Source organism: Vulpes lagopus, chromosome X (genome assembly GCF_018345385.1).
Source record: "Vulpes lagopus strain Blue_001 chromosome X, ASM1834538v1, whole genome shotgun sequence".
In the NCBI taxonomy this organism is placed as follows: Eukaryota; Metazoa; Chordata; class Mammalia; order Carnivora; family Canidae; genus Vulpes; species Vulpes lagopus.
The window spans coordinates 14,686,255-14,706,138 of record NC_054848.1 but is presented as its reverse complement, the minus strand read 5'-3'; the positions used below and the strand labels follow the sequence as shown (position 1 = coordinate 14,706,138).

Sequence of the window (19,884 nt, the reverse complement as noted above, 5' to 3'; positions counted from 1 at the left end):
AATAAATAAATAAAATCTTTAAAAAAATAAAAATAAAAAAATGTTTTCTTCTAATATTATTTTAGTAGTTGGACAAGATTTTAAAAGGTGAATCATTATTAAAACTAGTTGATTTTTATTAACAAATTAAGCAAATACATAAAACATGAACCTACATATCCTAACACAACTCAATAAAACACACTGAATTTGCTGTGACGATATTTGCACAGCAAAATTCAGTGAAGGCATTCTCTATCAGAGAAAGGAAGAATGTTGAAATTCCAGCATTTCCAAATCCATCTCTAGGTCACTTTCATTGGTTTTGCTCACAGTTAACCTCTTTGTGATCCACCTGAACAGTGAGAACAAACCTAGATTTGCTCCCAGTGAGCCAGGATTCAATTTCAGATAACCACCTTTAACTTAGCACCACAGAAAATGTGAAGTCTGATCCTACCATACACTGAAATATTCACTTTGGGTCAAATGATTCTGGTAACCCAAACCACTCCTTACATGGAAGTGGATTTACATTCATGTTGATTCAGACACAATTCTAAAATTATCTCAATTCTTTCCTCCTCTTTAGAAAATAAAGAAAACTACGGAGGTATATAAAAATGATTTTGGTCTCACTGGCAATTAAAACAGTTAACATCAGAATGGTTTCAAATGTATGATACTGGTTAAAAACAGAAAAATTGGCTCCTGAGTAGTATTTTAAATTAGAAGTACATATGACTTTCCACAAGCCACATATCTACTAGCATCAAAGTGCTATTTTAAGATTATCAACTGTAGAAATTACTGCATATACACAAAGAATTATTTTTATATTCATAAATATAGCTGTTAATTTTCAAATCACTTAACAGGAGGAGGTCTTTATGAGGAAAGTATAAAACTTACTGAGTAAATAGCTTCAAAATTCAGTATTTAGGGGGAAAAACAACATTTTTTAAAAACTAAAATAGAGTCCATATAAATTACTGTAGATTGGGTTAATTCTGGTAACTTGTATCCCCCCCCCCCCCCAAAATGGCTAATATCTATAAACAGATGCAGGATGAGATGGCCATTTTAGATATTTATATATGGACAAAATTAATAAATCTGTTTTAGAGAATGGCACAGAGATATATTTCTTCATGAAAGGATAAATGAGGTTATTTACTTTTCAAATTTACTTTAAAAATAGCTGAAAGACAAAGGAATCATTCTATTTATACTACATTCAATAACAAGTCAATATTAATCTTTGGTGAGAGAACTCAGAATTGTGATTTCCAGGAGTGGGGAGGCACATGGGTATACAGCCAGGGAGGGGGTCATAAAGAGGCTTCTAGGGTGTTAATAATTTTCTCGATTTCAGTCTTGATGTGGTTAAATGAATATGTTTACATTCTAAAAACTAACTGAAATGTATAAATAATTTGCATACCTTATAAATATACATTTCAATTGAAATGTTTACTTAATGTTAAAAAATTTGAGGCTAAATATGTTAAATTGGAATTAGATTGTATAATTTCCAAATTGGTAACAATACAGAAAGATTCCAGTTATCTTTGTACTTTTATCTGTGCTAGATTTTACCAATGACACTTGGTAATTAGGTTTGGTAATGATTTAACCAAAAAAGTTTAGTTATCTTTTTAAAAAAAACAAAAGGCAGAAAACATGAAATTGTATTTAATTCAGTTCTTTGTCTTTACCCTATTTATATTTCTTAAGTTACTGAATCATTAAGCCCTGATAAATATTGATTGTGTGAAAGAACATATTGACGAAATCCAACTGATTTAAGAGATAATTTATGCCTAATTAACACGAAAGACCCTTGAGGGCTATCTTTTTAACAGCACCTCTCAATCTGTGTTCAGAATACCAGTACTGTAGAGTTATTTTTTTAAAAGTATTGAGTATTTATTTAATTAAACTTGGGAACTGTTGAGCAAGACATAAATGCTTCTTTACTATGGGATTTCTGAAAGCCTTTATAAATTAATGAATGTTTTGAATCTCTACAAAAGCTTATGTGGTATGTATTCTTTCTAAAAAGCCATGTCCCCTCCCCCACTATTACCCCCACACCAATTTGCATGCAGGAACATAGTTTAAAGCACAGCAACGCTCTGAGAGTGCTGCTCAGCAATTCCCAAGTGTGCTAAGTATACCTTTAAAGACTGTGCATAATGTAACCTCCTCTCATTTTGAACAATAAGCTACATGGGCATAAAATAAAATTGATCCATTAACAACTATCTTTTGAAGGTCTACTATCAAACAACCAGCACCAGCTTATGTACTGGCTGGCTATGAGGAAAGCTAGGGAAACAGGAAAAACTGGTTCTCACTCAAGAGGTTGTCTGCCTAATGAGGATGAAAAGCTTAAATAAAAAACTGTGAGAATGTTTTAAGCAGTGCAGAGCAGGAAAACCTTCTGGATGAGGGCAGGAGCATGAGGAGGCATGCTTAGGTGTGGTAGTAGCAGTGATCCTCATGTGGCCCAAAAAAAAAAAAAAAAAAGAGCCAGAAAGAACCCAATCATCAGGGATGAAGAAGCCAAGTTAGAAAAAGAGAAGAACTAGGTTCACTTACAAAATAATCCTATGAGAGGCCTCTGATATCAAGTTTAAAAAAAAAATTAGAATCTCTTTTCTTTCAACTTTCGTTTTAAGATTTGTTTTGAAACGTTATTACTATGCAGCTCTTCAATGCTGAATAAATTTTTAAATTATTTATTATTTATATTTAAATCGTTATTATTCTACCCATTTTAGGAATGTAATTGAGGTATCTTATGGCCCTATCTACATAGAATGTTATAAAACTAGGTACTGCTGCTATTTTAAGTAAATTGCATGCTTTTAACATAACATAGTCCCCCATTACTACTATACATCTATTAACAAAATACATGTATTTTACAAAAGCAGGCTCTGATCACATGAAAACACAAAAAAACCCATAAACCAAAAGACATTTTATACAGACAATATCAACTTGTCCCACCTTCATTAAGTCAAGTAAGACGCTATTTAGAATTCCAAGGTATCTTCTCTCCAATGTCTGAGGATGGTTAACAGCTGGAAACTGTAAGAACAACAGGAGAGGAGTGTCAGCACATGGGGAGTGGGATGCATGTGCATGTACTGTGAGTGCTGGAAAAAGTAGCAAAAAAACAGACATTATTGCTCTAGTGCCAAAGTCAAATTTATTTCCTATGCCTATTACTTTTGTGTCTAGGTATTTGAGGTAAGGATTAAAAGGATTGGGTGTTAAGTAACAGGAAAATGTGCAGGTGAAAGAGAATATTAAATCTAGTAAGACAATGAAGCATGTAAAACAAACCTAACTATAAAAATTTGAGACTGTATTTATACAGTTTACACAGTATAGACAATTGTTATAATATACTTTATACAGAATTTGTCTGCTTACACAGACAATTCGTAAGCCTTTGTTACAACATCATTTACTCCTGAAAATTAGAGAAGTAAAATAAAAAGAGAGAGAGAGAAGGCAGAAGCCAGTACTTACAAGGCCACAGAAATGGAAATAGTGAATTCAAACACATGTTCTAGCATTGCTTTTATTTTATTTTATTTTTAAGATTTTATTTATTTATTCATGAGAGACACAGAGAGAGGCAGAGACACAGACAGAGGGAGAAGCAGGCTCTCTGTGGGGAGCCCAATGCAGAACTCATCCCAGGACCCCTGGATCACGCCCCAGGCTGAAGGCAGACACTCAACCACTGAGCCACCCAGATGCCCTTATCATTGCTTTTAAAATACTCTTTTAATGACCTATTTTCAATTCCTTGCTTTATATAAGTTGGAACAGAAGACAAACAGTCTCCTAAATTAATAAATGCCTTTTTAAATAAAATGAGGGGAGGAGATCAAATTTATTTAGGTGCTCTGTCCTCTCTACCACCTCACATTTTGCAACATCTAAGTAGATGAATAAGTATTAGAGCCCGATGCCATGTACTCCCTCGCAATAGGAAGGCTCCTTTGCTTTTAATACGTTATTTTCTTTATACCAACATAAGAGTATTTCAAAGTACTAGAATCCTTAAACGTGTTAAATACGTGGATGGGAGGACTAGTTATGGAGGAAAATTTTCAAACAAGGCCCTTAAGTCATGATTATGACATTATCTGCACACTGTGCTAGGGATGGCCAGAGATACAGCATATGGGTCAGAACTAAACCTTGCACTGAAGGTGCAACTTGCTACAGTTGGCTAGGACAGCAATCAGCACTGAAGTATACAGTCAAAAATTCTACTTGAAGGTTGGAGAAAGGAGAGACCAAGGCAGTTTGCAGCTGCAGAAAAAAAGAATCCACAGGTTTTAAAAGAACTAGGTTTTAAAAGATAAGTAAAATGTGGTGACAGAGAAAAGTAGGACAGCACCCTAGACAGAGGAAGTAGAAGGAATATATGAACTTAACACAGACACACAGGCAAACCTATAACTAATTACAGAGCGATGCTTTACAAGGCATGGTAGCAATTCTTCTTATTATTTTAGAGATGAAGAAGGTGACAATCAAAAAGTTCAAGTAACTGATTCTAGGCAGGTTACATAATTAAAAAGCAGAACTAATATTTGCACCCAGGTCTATAATTCAAACCCACACTCTTTCTGAACCTAGGCACCTCTCCCAAGGGAGGTTTTTTTGGATGTTGTTGAGTATTAAATATCAGCCCAAAGAGAGACACCTGTCATGCTGTGATAAACAACTCTGTACTGCTACGTTGTAATTAATATTTTGCTTATGAGGTCTATCTTATGCTACCAGATGTTCCTTTCTTTCTTCAGAAGTAACATTTCATTGATAAGAAAATTAATGAAGAGAGTGAAAAGGTATTAAAAATATTATGATAAAAAATGACCAAGCTAAAAAAATAAAAAATAAAAAAAAAATAAAAAAAATGACCAAGCTAACTTTAAAAAATTAATTTATATGCTTTTGAATGAAATCTACCATTCTCATGTGATAATTCAACAAATAACCAAAACTCAAGCATGGAAGTTTAAATTATATCCCAATGAGTAGCTTCTCTTTCTTTCTTAATCATTTGAACAATACAACACAACAAGAGCACATCTTTAGTGAGCACTTACTATGTGTCAGGCAGTGGTCTGGGCATGTTACAGATAATACTTAACCTTCACAACAACCCCATCAGGTAGTACTTCTGTTATCAGCATTTTCTACATGAAGAAATAGAGGCACAAGAAGCTTGCCAAAGTCATTCATGTAGGAAATACGGAGCCAGGCTTTGCACCCCAGCAGTCTGACTCCAGAATCTATGTCCTAGACTAGGGGACATCGATCGCTACTTTTTCTAAATAAAGCATACCAATAGAGCAACATCTTGTTGACTTTCCAATCCCTACACAACTGAATCGAAATGCCAATAACACTAGACCGGTCACCAGTGAGTCTGTGTCTCATGGAAGTTCCAGTTCACACGTCCTACATGCTTGGCCATCTGTCGCAGATATTCTCCAACAGAATGATAAAGGAAGACATTTCCCTCAAATTACGTTGCTAAGCCTCCAAAAAGATTAACCTAATTTAGTTAAAATACCACAAACACTTTCAGATCAAATTGTAAAAATATTAACATTTATAAAAATCAAAGTGTCATGGAAGCAGCAATTTCTCTGAAGGTTATTTAAAAGCAGTGTTGTCATGTGGTATCCAGCATCTTATAGATAATACTATTCAGTGAGGAGGTCTGTGAACAAAACAGACCACACACAAATGAGGGAATGAGATCCTTCGTTTGGCCTATCTAACACAAATGCTACTCATTCTTCATATCCATTATAAACTTCCAATCTTCTATAAATCTTTCTCCAGTGAATCCAGCCAATTATGACTTCTAATTTTCCAGAATGTTTAACCCTCTTGTGGTCTCAGCCATATTGAGAGATGTTTTAGAAAACAGTGTAATGCACTAAAGAATGAAGTTTTTTTATTATATACCATGCTTTATGATGTTATATTGCTTTCCAATTATTTCATGTGCAAACGTCTTAATTCTTTGGCTCATTTACAAGTTATTAAGGCTAGGTACCATTACACATCTGTTTACACTCTCTTCAGGCAATCAGCATGGAGTCTCTTTAACCAGGCATAGAACAGGAAGCCAACAGGGCCAGCTTGATGTTCCAGAAGTTACAGTTAAAATCCTGAGGTCAGATATTCAATCACTGAATACTATTCAACCTTGTAGGCACTACTCTATATGTGCTATGAATATAATGGCAGACATGATAGTTCATTTCCTCAAGGAATTAATCAGTTCAGCGAGGATACATATATAATTTTTGAAAACAGCTATTTAAAAGAGATGGCAATGAATGCTACCAGAGCACAGAAAGGGGAGTCACCCACTCCTTGGAAGAGTCTGGAAGGACTTCCGGGAGTGAGAATACTTGACCTCAGTCTGGGGAAAGGAGGAGGAAGAGCTGTCCAGGAAGTAGAGCGAGTACTAGGAGCATCACAGAAATGAAAATACAGAACTGTAGAAGCAACATGTCAAGGAAATGGTGAGAAGTTCAATATGTTAAGTAGGGGGCAATGGTGGGAATGAGTAGCAGACAAGGCTGGAGGGCTAAGAGCAAGGGGTTCTTAATGCTACCTCCTAATGTAAGCAATCCCGTTGAGGCTTTCAAACCCAAAGGAGACAGAACTGAATGTGCAATTTGAGGGAAGATTATTCCAAATCAATGTGAAAAGAATGAAGACAGAAAGTTGGAGAGAGGAGTTTAGGAGTAGTCATTAAGTTCAGGTAAAAGCTGCTAAGGGTGAAAGAAGCATTAGAGATAGAGAGAAGGGAGGCTCAGGTGAGCTTGAGTGCTGACGACACAAACTGGCTCAATGTATCATTCAAGTATTCACTGAGTCCCTAACTAGATGTGCTGGACTCTACTACAGATGCTGGAAATAACAGTGAAAAAACAGACGATTTCTGCCATTGGGGAGCTTATACTCTAGTAGTTGAGAATTTGACAGTTGATAATTAACAAGTAAACAAATAAACAACACATCTACATACTAGGGTAAGTGCTAGGATAGAAAAAAAGAAGGGTGGTGCTAAGTAAGGGAGACACTAGGAAGATGATGGGGGCAGTATGCTGGTGGCATCAAAGAGGGGGACATTCTTGGAGGGGAGACTTAAAAAGTGAGAAGGGATCGTGCAACAGAAGCACTTTCCCAGGAGAAAGAGCGACAAATCCCAAATCCATGAAGATGGAAAAATCTTAAAATGCTTATAGTAGTCAAAACAAACAAACAAAAAAAGTTGTGGTGAGAGCTTGGAGAGAGAGAGAGAGAAGCAGCCACTATGTTGTGTGCTCATGTGTGAGGAGGGGTTGTTCTTCAAAGTGAAATGAACTGAGGTCCAGAAAGTCAAAAGAAAAATGAAGTGTTCTGCAAATGTCAAGAAAACATGGTTTGGGAACCATGTGTTTAAAAGAAAGGAAGTGGCGGTTTTATAGTTCTCACAATGGTCACCAATCAGCATGTTAGCCCAGAGTAGTTGCAAACAAAAAAGTAGCTTTTGGGGTAGATAGGCAAAAGTAATTTTTGCCTATAGGTAGGCAGCCTATATCTGGATACTCTAATAAGGTGCCTCTGCAAGTTGCTTGTCTCTCATTTGGGGAAAGTTTATATCTTAAGGCCCTTTTCAGTATATTCCCTGAAAACAAGTTTTATACAAAGTTGGCAAGTTGGTTATTCTGAGATAACCAAAGTGTAGAATATGATAATGCATATGCTAGAAGAGGGTTTGATACTTTAGAACTTATAAACTAGGAAAAACATTAGCAGTTCCCACTTTCAAATTCAGACTACTTCTTAAAATTCACAAATACTATATAAGATTCAAAAATAAAATATTATAATGGGGATTATAAACATTGTATTGGGAAAGGGAATAGTATTCAATGGATAGCTTAGCATTCCACTGTGCAATGAACAATGATTTAAATACTGCTGTATTGATTCCATTTGGACTTTTAGTAAAGCCTCTTACCCGGAGCCCATGGAATCGAGGATTACTGTAGAAGAGCTTCATCTGTTCAGATGGAAGTGGTCCTAGCACCTTCTGAATAGTAAAAAGTTGGTCGATTTCGCTCTCTCCAGGAAATAAAGGCTGTCCATCACTAAGCTCCCCAAGAATACAGCCCACTGACCACATATCTACAGACTTTCCATAAGGAGCTCTGAAAAGCAAAGGGAGAGATTATCTTGGCAAATGAAGAAGAAATACATTTTAATAACTTCCAAATTATTTTGAACAGATTCAAAATTTAAAGCAATTTGTGTATTTAAGGAATTAAAAATGAGGCTGAAGAAAAGGAATTATGGATATCCAAGTAAAATTCAGAGCACAAGTAAGTAAATCTATGCTAATAAAACCATCAGTTTAATAACAATTTAGTTAGTATACACTAAGTTGAAGTCTATTCACCTCTGGGCATATTTTGAACATGAATGGCTTAATAAACCCTAATATGTGCACATGTCTGATGAGCTAACATTTCACTTGGAAAATCAAATACTCCCAGGAAATGCATTTTCTAGGTAATTATCCTTTAGCTCTTGAAATGTCAAAAAGTTATACCTCATCCATTTTTTGAGTTCAGACTATTAAAATGTAACTACTGGCTCACGTGTCTTCTTAAACAATAAACATTGAATACTATTTAACTTTTGATTGTATAGAATCACGATTTCTAATATCTAAGGTGGTCTAAGCTCTATTGTATTATTTACCTGAAACTATTTGTACCCTGTGTATATGGCGCTTTATGATAATTATTTGCATCAAAGCATTTTTTTCCATTTCCTTAGGGGTTTACAGCTCTCCACTCGGATCTGAGTTTATGAGAAGGCTTTAGGAGTGTTACTATTATTAATAAGTGGAGACTATATGTGAAAACCTAAGTACTCCAAAAAAGCTTTATATGTATGCCCCAGTATCTATAGCCTTAGGTTAAATTATATGTGGCAGATTAAGAAACCATATTTTCTTTAGTTTCAAATACAAATAATCCAAGTTTTAAGAATGGAAAGCCAAGGGATGCCTGGGTGGCTCAGTGGTTAAGCATCTGCCTTTCGGCTCAAGGCATGATCCTGGAGTCCTGGGATCGAGTCCCATTATTAGGCTGCCTGCATGGAGCCTGCTTCTCCCTCTGCCTATGTCTGTCTGTCTGTCTGTCTCTCTTCGTCTCTCGTGAATAAATAAATAAAATCTTAAAAAAAAAAAAAAAAGAAAGAATAGAAAGCCAAGGATGTCTGGGTGACTCAGTTGGCTAGGTGTCTAACCCTTTTCTTCAGCTCAGGTCATGCATGATCTCAGGGTTGTGGGATTAAGCCCCATGTCAGGCTCCATGCTGAGCATGGAGGCTGCTTAAGATTCTTTCTCTCCTTCTGCCCCTCCCCTCCTCATGTTCATGTTTCTCTAAAGAAATTAAAAAGGTAAGAGAAAATAAAGTATCTGAAAAAAAATATGGGATGAAATTCTAGAATGCTATAATGACACAGCAGTAATACAAAACTTTTAATACTCTAAATTAAAGCACTGTTAACACTATACAGAATATGTTTCTAGGACAATAAATCACTACAACTGTAAGTCAGTATTTTATTTATCTCATTTCCTTCCCACAAAAACCTAAGGACCATATTAGGAAACTTCATGTAGACTTTTTTGGTAGCTTGTTGAGAAGGAAAGGATACTGATATTTCTTTAATATCTGTACAAAAGAAAAAACCTTGTGCTAGATGGAGAAACTTAGGGAAAATTTCTACATAACCAAATCGCACTATTTTTCTTCTGTCAATGGATGTGAATAATTTATGCAGCTGGAACTATTTTGAATGTCAAGGACAAAGTCTTGAGAATGTACAAAAATGTACATTTTTAATGTTAACCAAATATCAACAGATTTCAACGGGATTTTTACACAAATAATATGGTTCTTCAACTAGTACTTGACAATCATTTAATTAGCAATATATAATTTGGCTCAAATTAATTGAAGTTGCAATTTACTTTTGGTAGCTCCCACACATTTCTAAACATAACTGCTGTTTTCTGACAGGTATTATTAGGCAGCAAATACTCTCTGAAGGTCTGCAATAAGGCTGTCCTCAGAATGAACTCCTTGGGGCCATTGTATAGACAAAACTATATTATAAAAAGTCCTCTACCATAATTGAATCCTCAGAGGGTGTTCTAAGAATGATCTACTTCATACTCATTTCTTCTTTGGCAAATCTGCCCAGTAAACTCAAACTCCAATTCCTCCCAAAAGAAAAGGGACTATGCATCCAAGTAAGTCCAGACAGAAGTACACAGAAAAAGAAACAAAGACAATCACAAAAGAAAATCAACCCTAAAACCAAGTTTAAAAATTAGCACAGAAATTCCAAAATCTATCCACACAAAGAGAGATACTAAAGTGACTAACCACACTTGTTTCCCAAGATAAAGCAAGCTATTGATTTTTTTTTTAAAGTAAAGCTTTCAATAACTGATATCAACAATTCGTATAGGCTCTATGTCAGCAGTGAATCAAGAATTACAACCAGATGGTTATTAGACACTGGGAAGGGCACCTTGGTGGCTCAGTAGTTGAGCGTCTGCCTTTGGCTCAGGTTGTGATCCTGGAGTCCCGGGACTGAGTCCTGCATCAGTCTCCCCGAAAGGAGTCTACTTCTCTCTCTGCCTATGTCTCTGCCTCTCTCTCTCTGTGTCTTTCATGAATAAATAAATAAAATACTAAAAAAATATATATATATATACACTGGGAAATTGTGAACATCAAAATAAACCTTCAGTGAGTAACTTAAACATAATCATCATGATCTTCAACAAAAGGAAATTTATATTCCTACTATATAAAAAAGTATCTTTTTAAAAAAGATTTTATTTATTTATTTGACAGAGAGAGAGAGCGAGAACATGAGTAGGGGAGCAGTAGAGGGAAAGGGAGAAGCAGGGTCCCTGCTGAGCAGGGAGCTCGATGCAGGGTTCGATCCCAGGACCCTGGGATCATGACCTGAGCCAAAGGCAGACATTTAACTGACTGAGCCACCCAGGCACCCCAAAAAGTATCTTTTAAAAATTAAATTTCTTGGGGCACCTGGGTGGCTCAGTTGGTTGAGTGTCTGACTCTTGATTTCTTTTTTTTTAAATAATAAATTTATTTTTTATTGGTGTTCAATTTGCCAACATACAGAATAACACCCAGTGCTCATCCCGTCAAGTGCCCTCCTCAGTGCTCGCCACCCAGTCACCCCCACCCCCCTGACTCTTGATTTCTGTTCAGGTCATGAGATCAAGCCCTGAGTCAGGCTCCAAAACCAGCACAGAGTCTGCTTGAGATTCTCTCTTCCTATCCCTCTACTCCGCTCCCTACTCAAGCTCTCTCTTTAAACAAACACATAAATAAAATCTTTAAAAATTACATTTCTCATATCCCCCATATACTCATTTGGTGCACTAAAGAGATGAAACCTATAATTAGAGCACTGGTCATCATTACCACCATATCTCATTTTATTTGTAGAATGTGCATTCTTTTTCCATTCTTGGATGGTCCCAAAGAAGTAAATACAATATAGGGAAAATAAGAAAATATTACAAATAAGGTGAGTAGAGGATTATTCATATAACTGTGATTGAGTTCAGGAGGATAGGCTCCTTCTTAGGCTCTCAAGTTAAAACATACTAAAAAGAAAAAAAGAATCTTATCAGAAAATCTTTTTCTGGGGTTAAAAGATGAAAGAGCATTTAAAGTGGAAGGAAGGGGCAGCCCAGGTGGCTCAGCGGTTTAGCACCACCTTCAGCCCAGGGCGTGATCCTGGAGACCCGGGATCGAGTCCCACGTCGGGCTCCCTGCATGGAGCCTGCTTCTCCCTCTGCCTGTGTCTCTGCCTCTCTCTGTGTGTGTCTCTCATGAATAAATAAATAAATAAAATCTTAAAAAAAAATAAAGTAGAAGGAAGGGTGGGCACAAAGTGGATGGATGTGATGTTGCTGAGAAAATCATCAAAGCAGTGTGTTTGAATAGTCATTTGCCATCAAACAGGATTTCTCTATTCAGAAGAAAATTGGCAATTGGTTTAGTATTTATATCATGTTTCTAGCAACGTGGTTGGATATAAGAGACACTTGATAAGTATTTGCTGAATTAATTAATTAATGAACAAACCAACAGACAGGCCAGGCCTCCCAACAGGAGGTTGAGTTTATTTCTTCATCCCTTGAGTCAGGGCCTGGTCATGTAACAAGCTTTGGCCAATGAGGCAAAAGCCATGCAAACAGAGGCTTGAAAACTACTTTTGTTTTTGGGGCTTGCCCTCTTGCTGCAAGAAATTTTTCAGTTATCACATGAAGCAACTTGGATGAGTGTCTATGGAACGGAGATGGTCTGTTCCAGTTGAAGCCTCGTAAACCCACCAGCTAGACTCCAGATGATCTGCTGGCTGACTGTAGCTACCTGAGTGATTCCCATTGAGACCAATGGATTGAGGAACAATCCAGCTGAACTTCAATTACTAACTTCCCCAAAACACTGGTACCTAGAATTCTGAGCAAATAAAATGGTGTTTGTTTTACATCACTAAGTTTTTTGGGTGGACTGTTACACTGCAATTGGTAACTGGTATTTGATTAACTAAAGATCTTATCTTTCCTACATGATCCCTAAGCTAATGATATACGATCAGAAAATATATAAATGTCATTTTATTTAGGGACGGTAACTCACCCAAGTAAGAGTTCTGGGGACCGATACCACCTGGTGGCCACATATTCTGTATAATTAGCATTATTGCCTTCTGATAGATTCCGAGCAAAACCTGAAAGACAGAAAAACCCAAAGGTATAGCTTTGAAAAATAAATAATAACTTCATGTTGGTAAAGTATTTCAGTGTTAGTAATATTTTAAAGGAACATCAAAAGAACATAATGACTGGTAATGAATGGGCTGTTTACTAATGGCACCTTCAATTATTTTACTAATTGACATTCATATGTCAATTAAAAGAATAATTTAAGAATACACTAAATTAATATTAATATTTTCTTATTTAGAAAGAATATTTAGTGTATTCACTAAAAAAGCCAGTTGCCTCCTATACTAAAGAAATCCATATTTTTGAAGTCATCACATGCTTTTATAAGCATTCAGAGCATATTTTTAAGTCAGCTCTCTCAATAAATGCAAATTTTAGGAACAAAATGAAGTCCCCACAAGAGCTCAAGTCAAAGCTAAAATACCCTGTCATAGATGGCCATTATATTCCAATATGTGGGACTTAACACAGTATTTGTAGATCTATAATTGCTGATCAGTTCTAGCCATTGTATAAAGAACTAATGATTGACAAAGATGGAAACTAAGCAGGCCAAAATTATTTTCATCTCCTAATATAACTGAGAAGCATATTAGGGGTATCTTAATTACTTATAGACTCTAGTCATTATTTTCCCTTTAAACCCTCACAAAAGGTTTTGGGGTCTAAAAATAAGCCAGTAGGTATGCTAATTACCCATCTAGCTCACCAAAAGCATACAGATAGTCACAGAGAACCAGAACATTAAAATCAGGGGTAAAAATTAAGGTGTTTGTCAGTTTTGAAAAGCAGAAAATAGTGTTTCTTAAAATGGAGGAATAAAAAATAAAAACAACCACAGCAAAAAACAAAGCCTGAACTTCAGTTAATCAATGCTTCATTGTAAGGCATATTTGGAAGAAATATTCCTATTTTCAAATGAGATTCTTCAAGCTAGACAAAGGAGCTCCATGCCCTGGGAAGGAAAGCAGTTCGGAACAGAGTACCACATGCAGCGCTGCCATGTGAAACTTCCTTATCACTTAAAATTGTCTTTCCTTTAAGAAATGATGTTGGGGGTGCCTGGGTGGTTCAGCTGCTTAAGCATCTGACTCTTGATTTCGTCTTAGGTCATGATATTGATATCTTGGGATCAAGCCCTAAATATGTCTCCGTACTCAGTGGGAAATCTGCTTGAGGATTTTCTTTCTCCTTTAACCACCCCCCCGCCACATGCACACACGCTCACTCGCACTCTCTCTCCCCCCCTAAAATAAATAAATAAATCTTTTTTAAAAAAGAAAGAAAGAAATGATGCCAGTCCAAGGATATCCTTTTCCTATTATCAACCATTCTATAGGTATCTTTTTTGTATTTATAACTTGCTTACAAATTTCAGTAATTTGTGGGTTTAAGCAGATCACCAATCCATAAAATCATGGAAGCACAGTAAAGGGAATATGAGGTGCACAAAATCTCAGTGTTTGGTGGTAACACAATTATTGACAGGAAGCAAGAAATAGAACCAGAAATACTTCTGAAAATCACAATGCTAAGAAAGTGCTAAAAATGTCAAGGTCAAAATCTTCTAAATAATTATATTTTGGTATTTTTTTAATTCTCCTAAGCTCTTTATAAGATGTTTAACATATAGCAGATTTAAAAAAAAACATATAGCAGGATTCTTCTTTGCAACATTCTTTATAAGTATGAAAAAATTTAAGTCCTTTAAAACATTTTTCCTCAGGCAAACAGGTTCATAACACTCAAATTCCTTACAAATACTGAGTGAAAACAGTTATACATGCCTTTAATAGCTACACTAGACAAATCTGGTCATTCACACAGTGCATTCTCTAGCTTCCATTTCTCATTTGTTTGACCCATCTACAAGATACTAAACTAACATATTTAATGAAAGGCAATGCATTCTCTTTTATACATAGAGGTTTACATCATATTTATGATTATACTTGGATATATGAAAAATAACATTAAAAAAAAATCAAGGTTTCTTCAGCATATGGATTAGACAGAAGATTTTCTTAAAGTGATCCAGAACTTAAACACCCTAATTTATAGTTTTAAAACATTACATTACATTATTTTAACTTAAATAGCACTTAATACAGTTTTATATACATGGAAAAGAATGCACAATTTTCTACTAGGATTGAGTACAACTCAAAAGCTTCCTAATATGCTCAACCAGGAGCTGAGATATTACACATCAATTACTAATCTTATTCATTAAACATTTGAGGGGAATAAATGGAATTGTTCTAAAAGTGTCTTTGACTCTTACAAGTATGTAATTATTGCATATACAGGATACATATGTATTTACCTTGGCATATTATTAGTGTTCATGATTATACCTAAAATAATTTCTATCAATGATTATTACAATATTTTATTTATTTACTTATTTATTTAAAGATTTTATTTATTTATTCTTGAGAGATAGAAGGAGAGACAGAGCCAGAGACACAGGCAGAGACAGAGCCAGAGACACAGGCAGAGGGAGAAGCAGGCTCCATGTACCGGGAGCCCGACGTGGGATTCGATCCCGGGTCTCCAGGATCGCGCCCTGGGCCAAAGGCAGGCGCCAAACTGCTGCGCCACCCAGGGATCCCTATTACAATATTTTAAAAATATTCTTTCATCCTACTCAAAACAGAAGTCATAGTGGTATTTCATAGAAAATTAGTTTTCTGGAGTCATTAAGAACCGGGCTTATGAATACATGCACGTGCATCTATTTGCTTTGCATTCTCATTAAACAAATACTGCATTATGAATTTTTTTTAAGTGTAGACAAAACTATGCAGAGTACAGTATTCTCCCAGCAATCGATTTTTCAACATATGATGTAATAGAATATTCCTCTGCTAGTTTAAGTCAAAACATTAAAAAATACTTTTAATAAGCCTTTAAAAGCTACTTGTTATATTAAATTAATTCTACTTACAGGGCTCAATTTCTTTTTAACTTACCAAAATCACACAGTTTCAAAACATCATTGTGGCTGATTAAGAGATTTTCTGGCTTTATATCTGAAATATAAAGATGAAGAAACTATTATTAAAAAATGTTCCATGGACTGCTGATTGATACTATTGGTCACTATAATGGCACCTAATTAGAAATATCCAGAGTAAGGTGAATACAAACCTATAGCAATGAAAAGCAGGGTAACACATTTTATACTGGTACATTAAAGTTTCAACTAATTTCTTTTTGAGAAACAGGAAGATGCACAATTTAAGAAATATTTTTCCCTTTAAATCTTAAAGGTATTAATGGGATTTCTGAAAGGAATTTAAGAATCACTGAATCTAGACCACCATGTTTCAAGGAACTATTCTACTTTATAAAATATTAGTAACATAAATTTTTGGAGATAGGATATTAAAAAGGTTTACACCCACAAAATACCTTAAAAACACATTTAAGTAGCTAGAATTATATTTACTAGAAAAAAAAAACTTCATAAAAAATAGAATTTCTGTTGTGATTTTCTACATAATGTCTATATTTACATATCTCTTTAGCTTTTCTGTGTGGTTCACAATTATAAATGTCTAATGCTGAAGTTATACTGCATGAGTCAAGAAAAGACTTCTCATTTTTTCCGTGGATCTTCAGAAGATGTGGTGGGAGCTGAGTAGAAATACACAGAAAATGCTATTTAATTCCTGCCTTGGGAGGCACCTCACAATACTATTTTTAGAGTAACCATCATCTCTATCAGATGGAAGAGGTGAAAATGGAAAAAGGGAAGAGATGGGAGTAAAATCTGCAGAGAATCATGGTTTCTACTGCTAATTCACAACCATTGATTTATTACTATATACTTAACCAAATCACAGGATCACTTTAGAAATGTAGCTACCTCAGTTCCTTATTAATAGCTTCATGTTATAGTATAGATTGTTATTAGAATAGATATTAGATGTGCAGTTGACTTGGAGATCTATCTATACCACCAACAACCCTGATAAGGTAACTGGTATGAAAGTCAAATCCAAGAGAAATATAAACTATCTTTTTCTAGACATTTTCTAGACTTTTTCTAATAGGAGTTGGCATTCTTCACATGACCTTTAAGCTATTCTTAAAGTGAGACTATTTTTAAAGTGATATCCTTTTGTGCATGTAAGGTGAATTAAAATGTAGTATTCATTTATCTGATAATTCAGAGACAAGAAGTAGATACTGTAACATTTTCTGATAAACAGCTTCTGGCTTCATTATTTTATCAATATGTGTCCCATTATTGTAAAACTCTGTAATTTAAGATAGATTATCAGGAGAAGATAAACTGCATAAAGTCAAGGACTGTGCTGAGAAAGTAACTGCCCTTTTATTACTATAAACCACCCACCTCACAGCAATAAAGGACAAAACAGTTTACGGAAGCATACTCATGACCTTTATGCAAGGTTGATCATATCTATAACTTGCAATGGGCACTTTTCACTAATGGGTAGGGAAATTCAGGAAGTTAAAGTATATACTAGAGGTGGTTGGTCTAAGAGGGAATGAAAGGTGACTGTCAAGGGCAGGAAGTCAGTGACCACCTTTAAAAAGCCTTATTCTGGGTGGTTTCACATTACCTGCAGGACCAAAAGGCAACAGAGAACATCCCTTTGTTCTTTTAACTCCAAGGAAACTTCACAGTTCCTATTTGTTGAGTTCTTTATATCCCTAGGCATTTCTAAAGTTGAGAATAGATCTTGTTATACAAACAAAGATCTCACTATAATATCCAAATAAACTTGTCAGTCCATCCTTTTGGTGATACAGAAGGAGACTTGAAAGGTAAATGACATATCATATCCTGTACTTTCAAAATGTATTCAATTTAAATGGAACATCAATGCCCATGGAAATATTCTTAAGATAATAATGTATAAATATTTCATTGTTAATTCTGATATTTTCTTAATATTTTCCATTTCAAAAATTCCATACTTACCTCTATGGACAATATCATTCTTATGGCACCAGTGAATAGCTTTGATTAGCTGATAGATATAACTTTTAACTTTTTCAGGTGGAACCCCATTTGGCATTTCTTCCAGCAATTCAAGCATATTCTAAAAATTAAATAGGGAGTCATTAATCTCCACAAATTACGCAGGCCCATAAATCATGTATTAACAATTTAAAAAAGCATCTTGGATGATAATTCACCCAATGCACAGCATGCATTTTTAAGAACTGTTTTGTTTTCCATCTACTATCTTTTTCATGCAGAAGTAGGATACTGTATTAAATCAAAGTTCTCTTTTAAGAGAAATTCCATTCTACTCCCCAGTGTTGCCCCAAATAATAACCCTGGTACTTTCCACTCTCCCTAAAACCTTCCACACATCACTTTAGAATAGTTTCAAGTGGAAAGCAATACAAAGTAGAGATAAGATGCTGTACTGTATAAAGGAGGAGAGAAACAGTCATTTTTAACACAGTGCACTATGCATGTTTAATAGAAACCTGCAGTAAAATCAAGCCTTGAAAATATTTCTGGAACACCTGGAAAATATTCCTAAAAGAAAATGATCCTTATGATTAGAAGTGATCCATGCAATCAGTACAAAAATTAAGACAGGCTGGAAAATGCTGTTGAAATAAACACAGATAGATCCCAAAAAAATCAAGTTTCGAAACTTAGTCTAGAGTCAGAGACCACTCTAAAATTCATGCAAAATTTTTTATTAAATAGAAACTCCACTTAAGCTGTCTCCACTGAATTTCCAGATTAACCACACATTTTTCCATTCCCTCTATAAAGTACACTGAAGTCCACAGCATGATTAGTTTATTGTTTGTACATGACCATCTAGGAAAGCAGGTCTCAAAATGTGATCTGTGGATCTCTTGGGGGTGGTTATCAGGTCTTGCAGAAGGCCCATGAAATCAAAACTATATTCATAGTAACACTCAGCTTGTTGGATCTTTCACTATGTTTATATTTATACTGATGACTCAAAGCAAGGATGGGTAAACTGATGGCACCTTAGCATAAATCAAGGCATTGGATTCTTCAATGCTACACTTTCGCAGTTAAAAAAAAAAAGACAAAAAGCCAGTTTTAGTTAAGGATGTCTTTCTTTGATGAAGCAGTAAAAATTATGACTTGTATTAAATTTCAACTCTTGAGTATATGTCTTTTTAGGAATATATATGATAAAATGAAGAATATACATAAAGCATTTCTGTTGCATAATAAAGCAAGATGGTTGTCTTGAAGAAAATTACTTGGTGATCCAAGTTGAGATAGCGGCTTCTTCTTCATAGAACACCATTTTTTACTCAAAGAATGACCTACAACTGTATTTATGTTAATATGTAATGGGATTATTATTATTTTTAAATGAATATTTTATACTGCTCAGTTTTGACTCAAAATATGATAAATATTAATAGATAAAACCCACATAAATAATCTCTTAGGGTTTCCAAAATAATGTTGAGTGTAGGCGTCGCAAGACCAAAAAGTCAGAAAACCTGGTTTGCCTAATACAACCTCACAATTTTGTTCCCACCAGTCAAGCTGCATACATACAATCAGCTGCTTGTTTATAACACTCTCGTACCTATTATAACAGATGCACCTGTTATTTTAATACCATTAAATATCATATAAACCAATGAAATAATGTTTTAAATAAAGAGAGTTGCTGTTTATAAGAAAAACAAAGTTTAATACTTCAGAAAGACTTAATAAAGGAAAGCCACTAAACATACTGCTGTCTAATCAAATGTGAGTGCAACAACTATAAAACGCTGGCAGGGGACAGGTGATGATGGTGATAAGAATTCTGCATTGAGATTGCTTTACAATGTTTTTAAGCTTTTGCTTCACTTTAAAGATGCTCTTGCAGGCTATGATAGTTGATGCATTATGGATATGATGTATTTAAGAAAGACTCGTCAGAACTCCAATCAGAAGACAGATACTCAAAAGGCCTTGACATGACCTCTGAAGAGTAGTAAATGAATATATATTGATCTAT

The 19,884-nt window shown here is 35.0% G+C and overlaps 1 protein-coding gene across 4 annotated transcripts in view; it reads right to left on the bottom strand.

Annotated features, from left to right (window-relative positions):
* Positions 1-19,884, bottom strand: part of CDKL5 (cyclin dependent kinase like 5) — a 213,050-nt gene that overhangs the window by 43,322 nt on the left and 149,844 nt on the right. For all 4 annotated transcript variants that reach the window (XM_041741591.1, XM_041741589.1, XM_041741592.1 and 1 more), the window contains exons 6-10: positions 17,844-17,964; positions 15,859-15,918; positions 12,795-12,885; positions 8,048-8,237; positions 2,998-3,078 (exon numbers count right to left, since the gene is read on the bottom strand). In XM_041741591.1, coding sequence (XP_041597525.1) covers positions 2,998-3,078; positions 8,048-8,237; positions 12,795-12,885; positions 15,859-15,918; positions 17,844-17,964 — 543 coding nt within the window. The remainder of the gene's footprint in view (positions 1-2,997; positions 3,079-8,047; positions 8,238-12,794; positions 12,886-15,858; positions 15,919-17,843; positions 17,965-19,884) is intronic.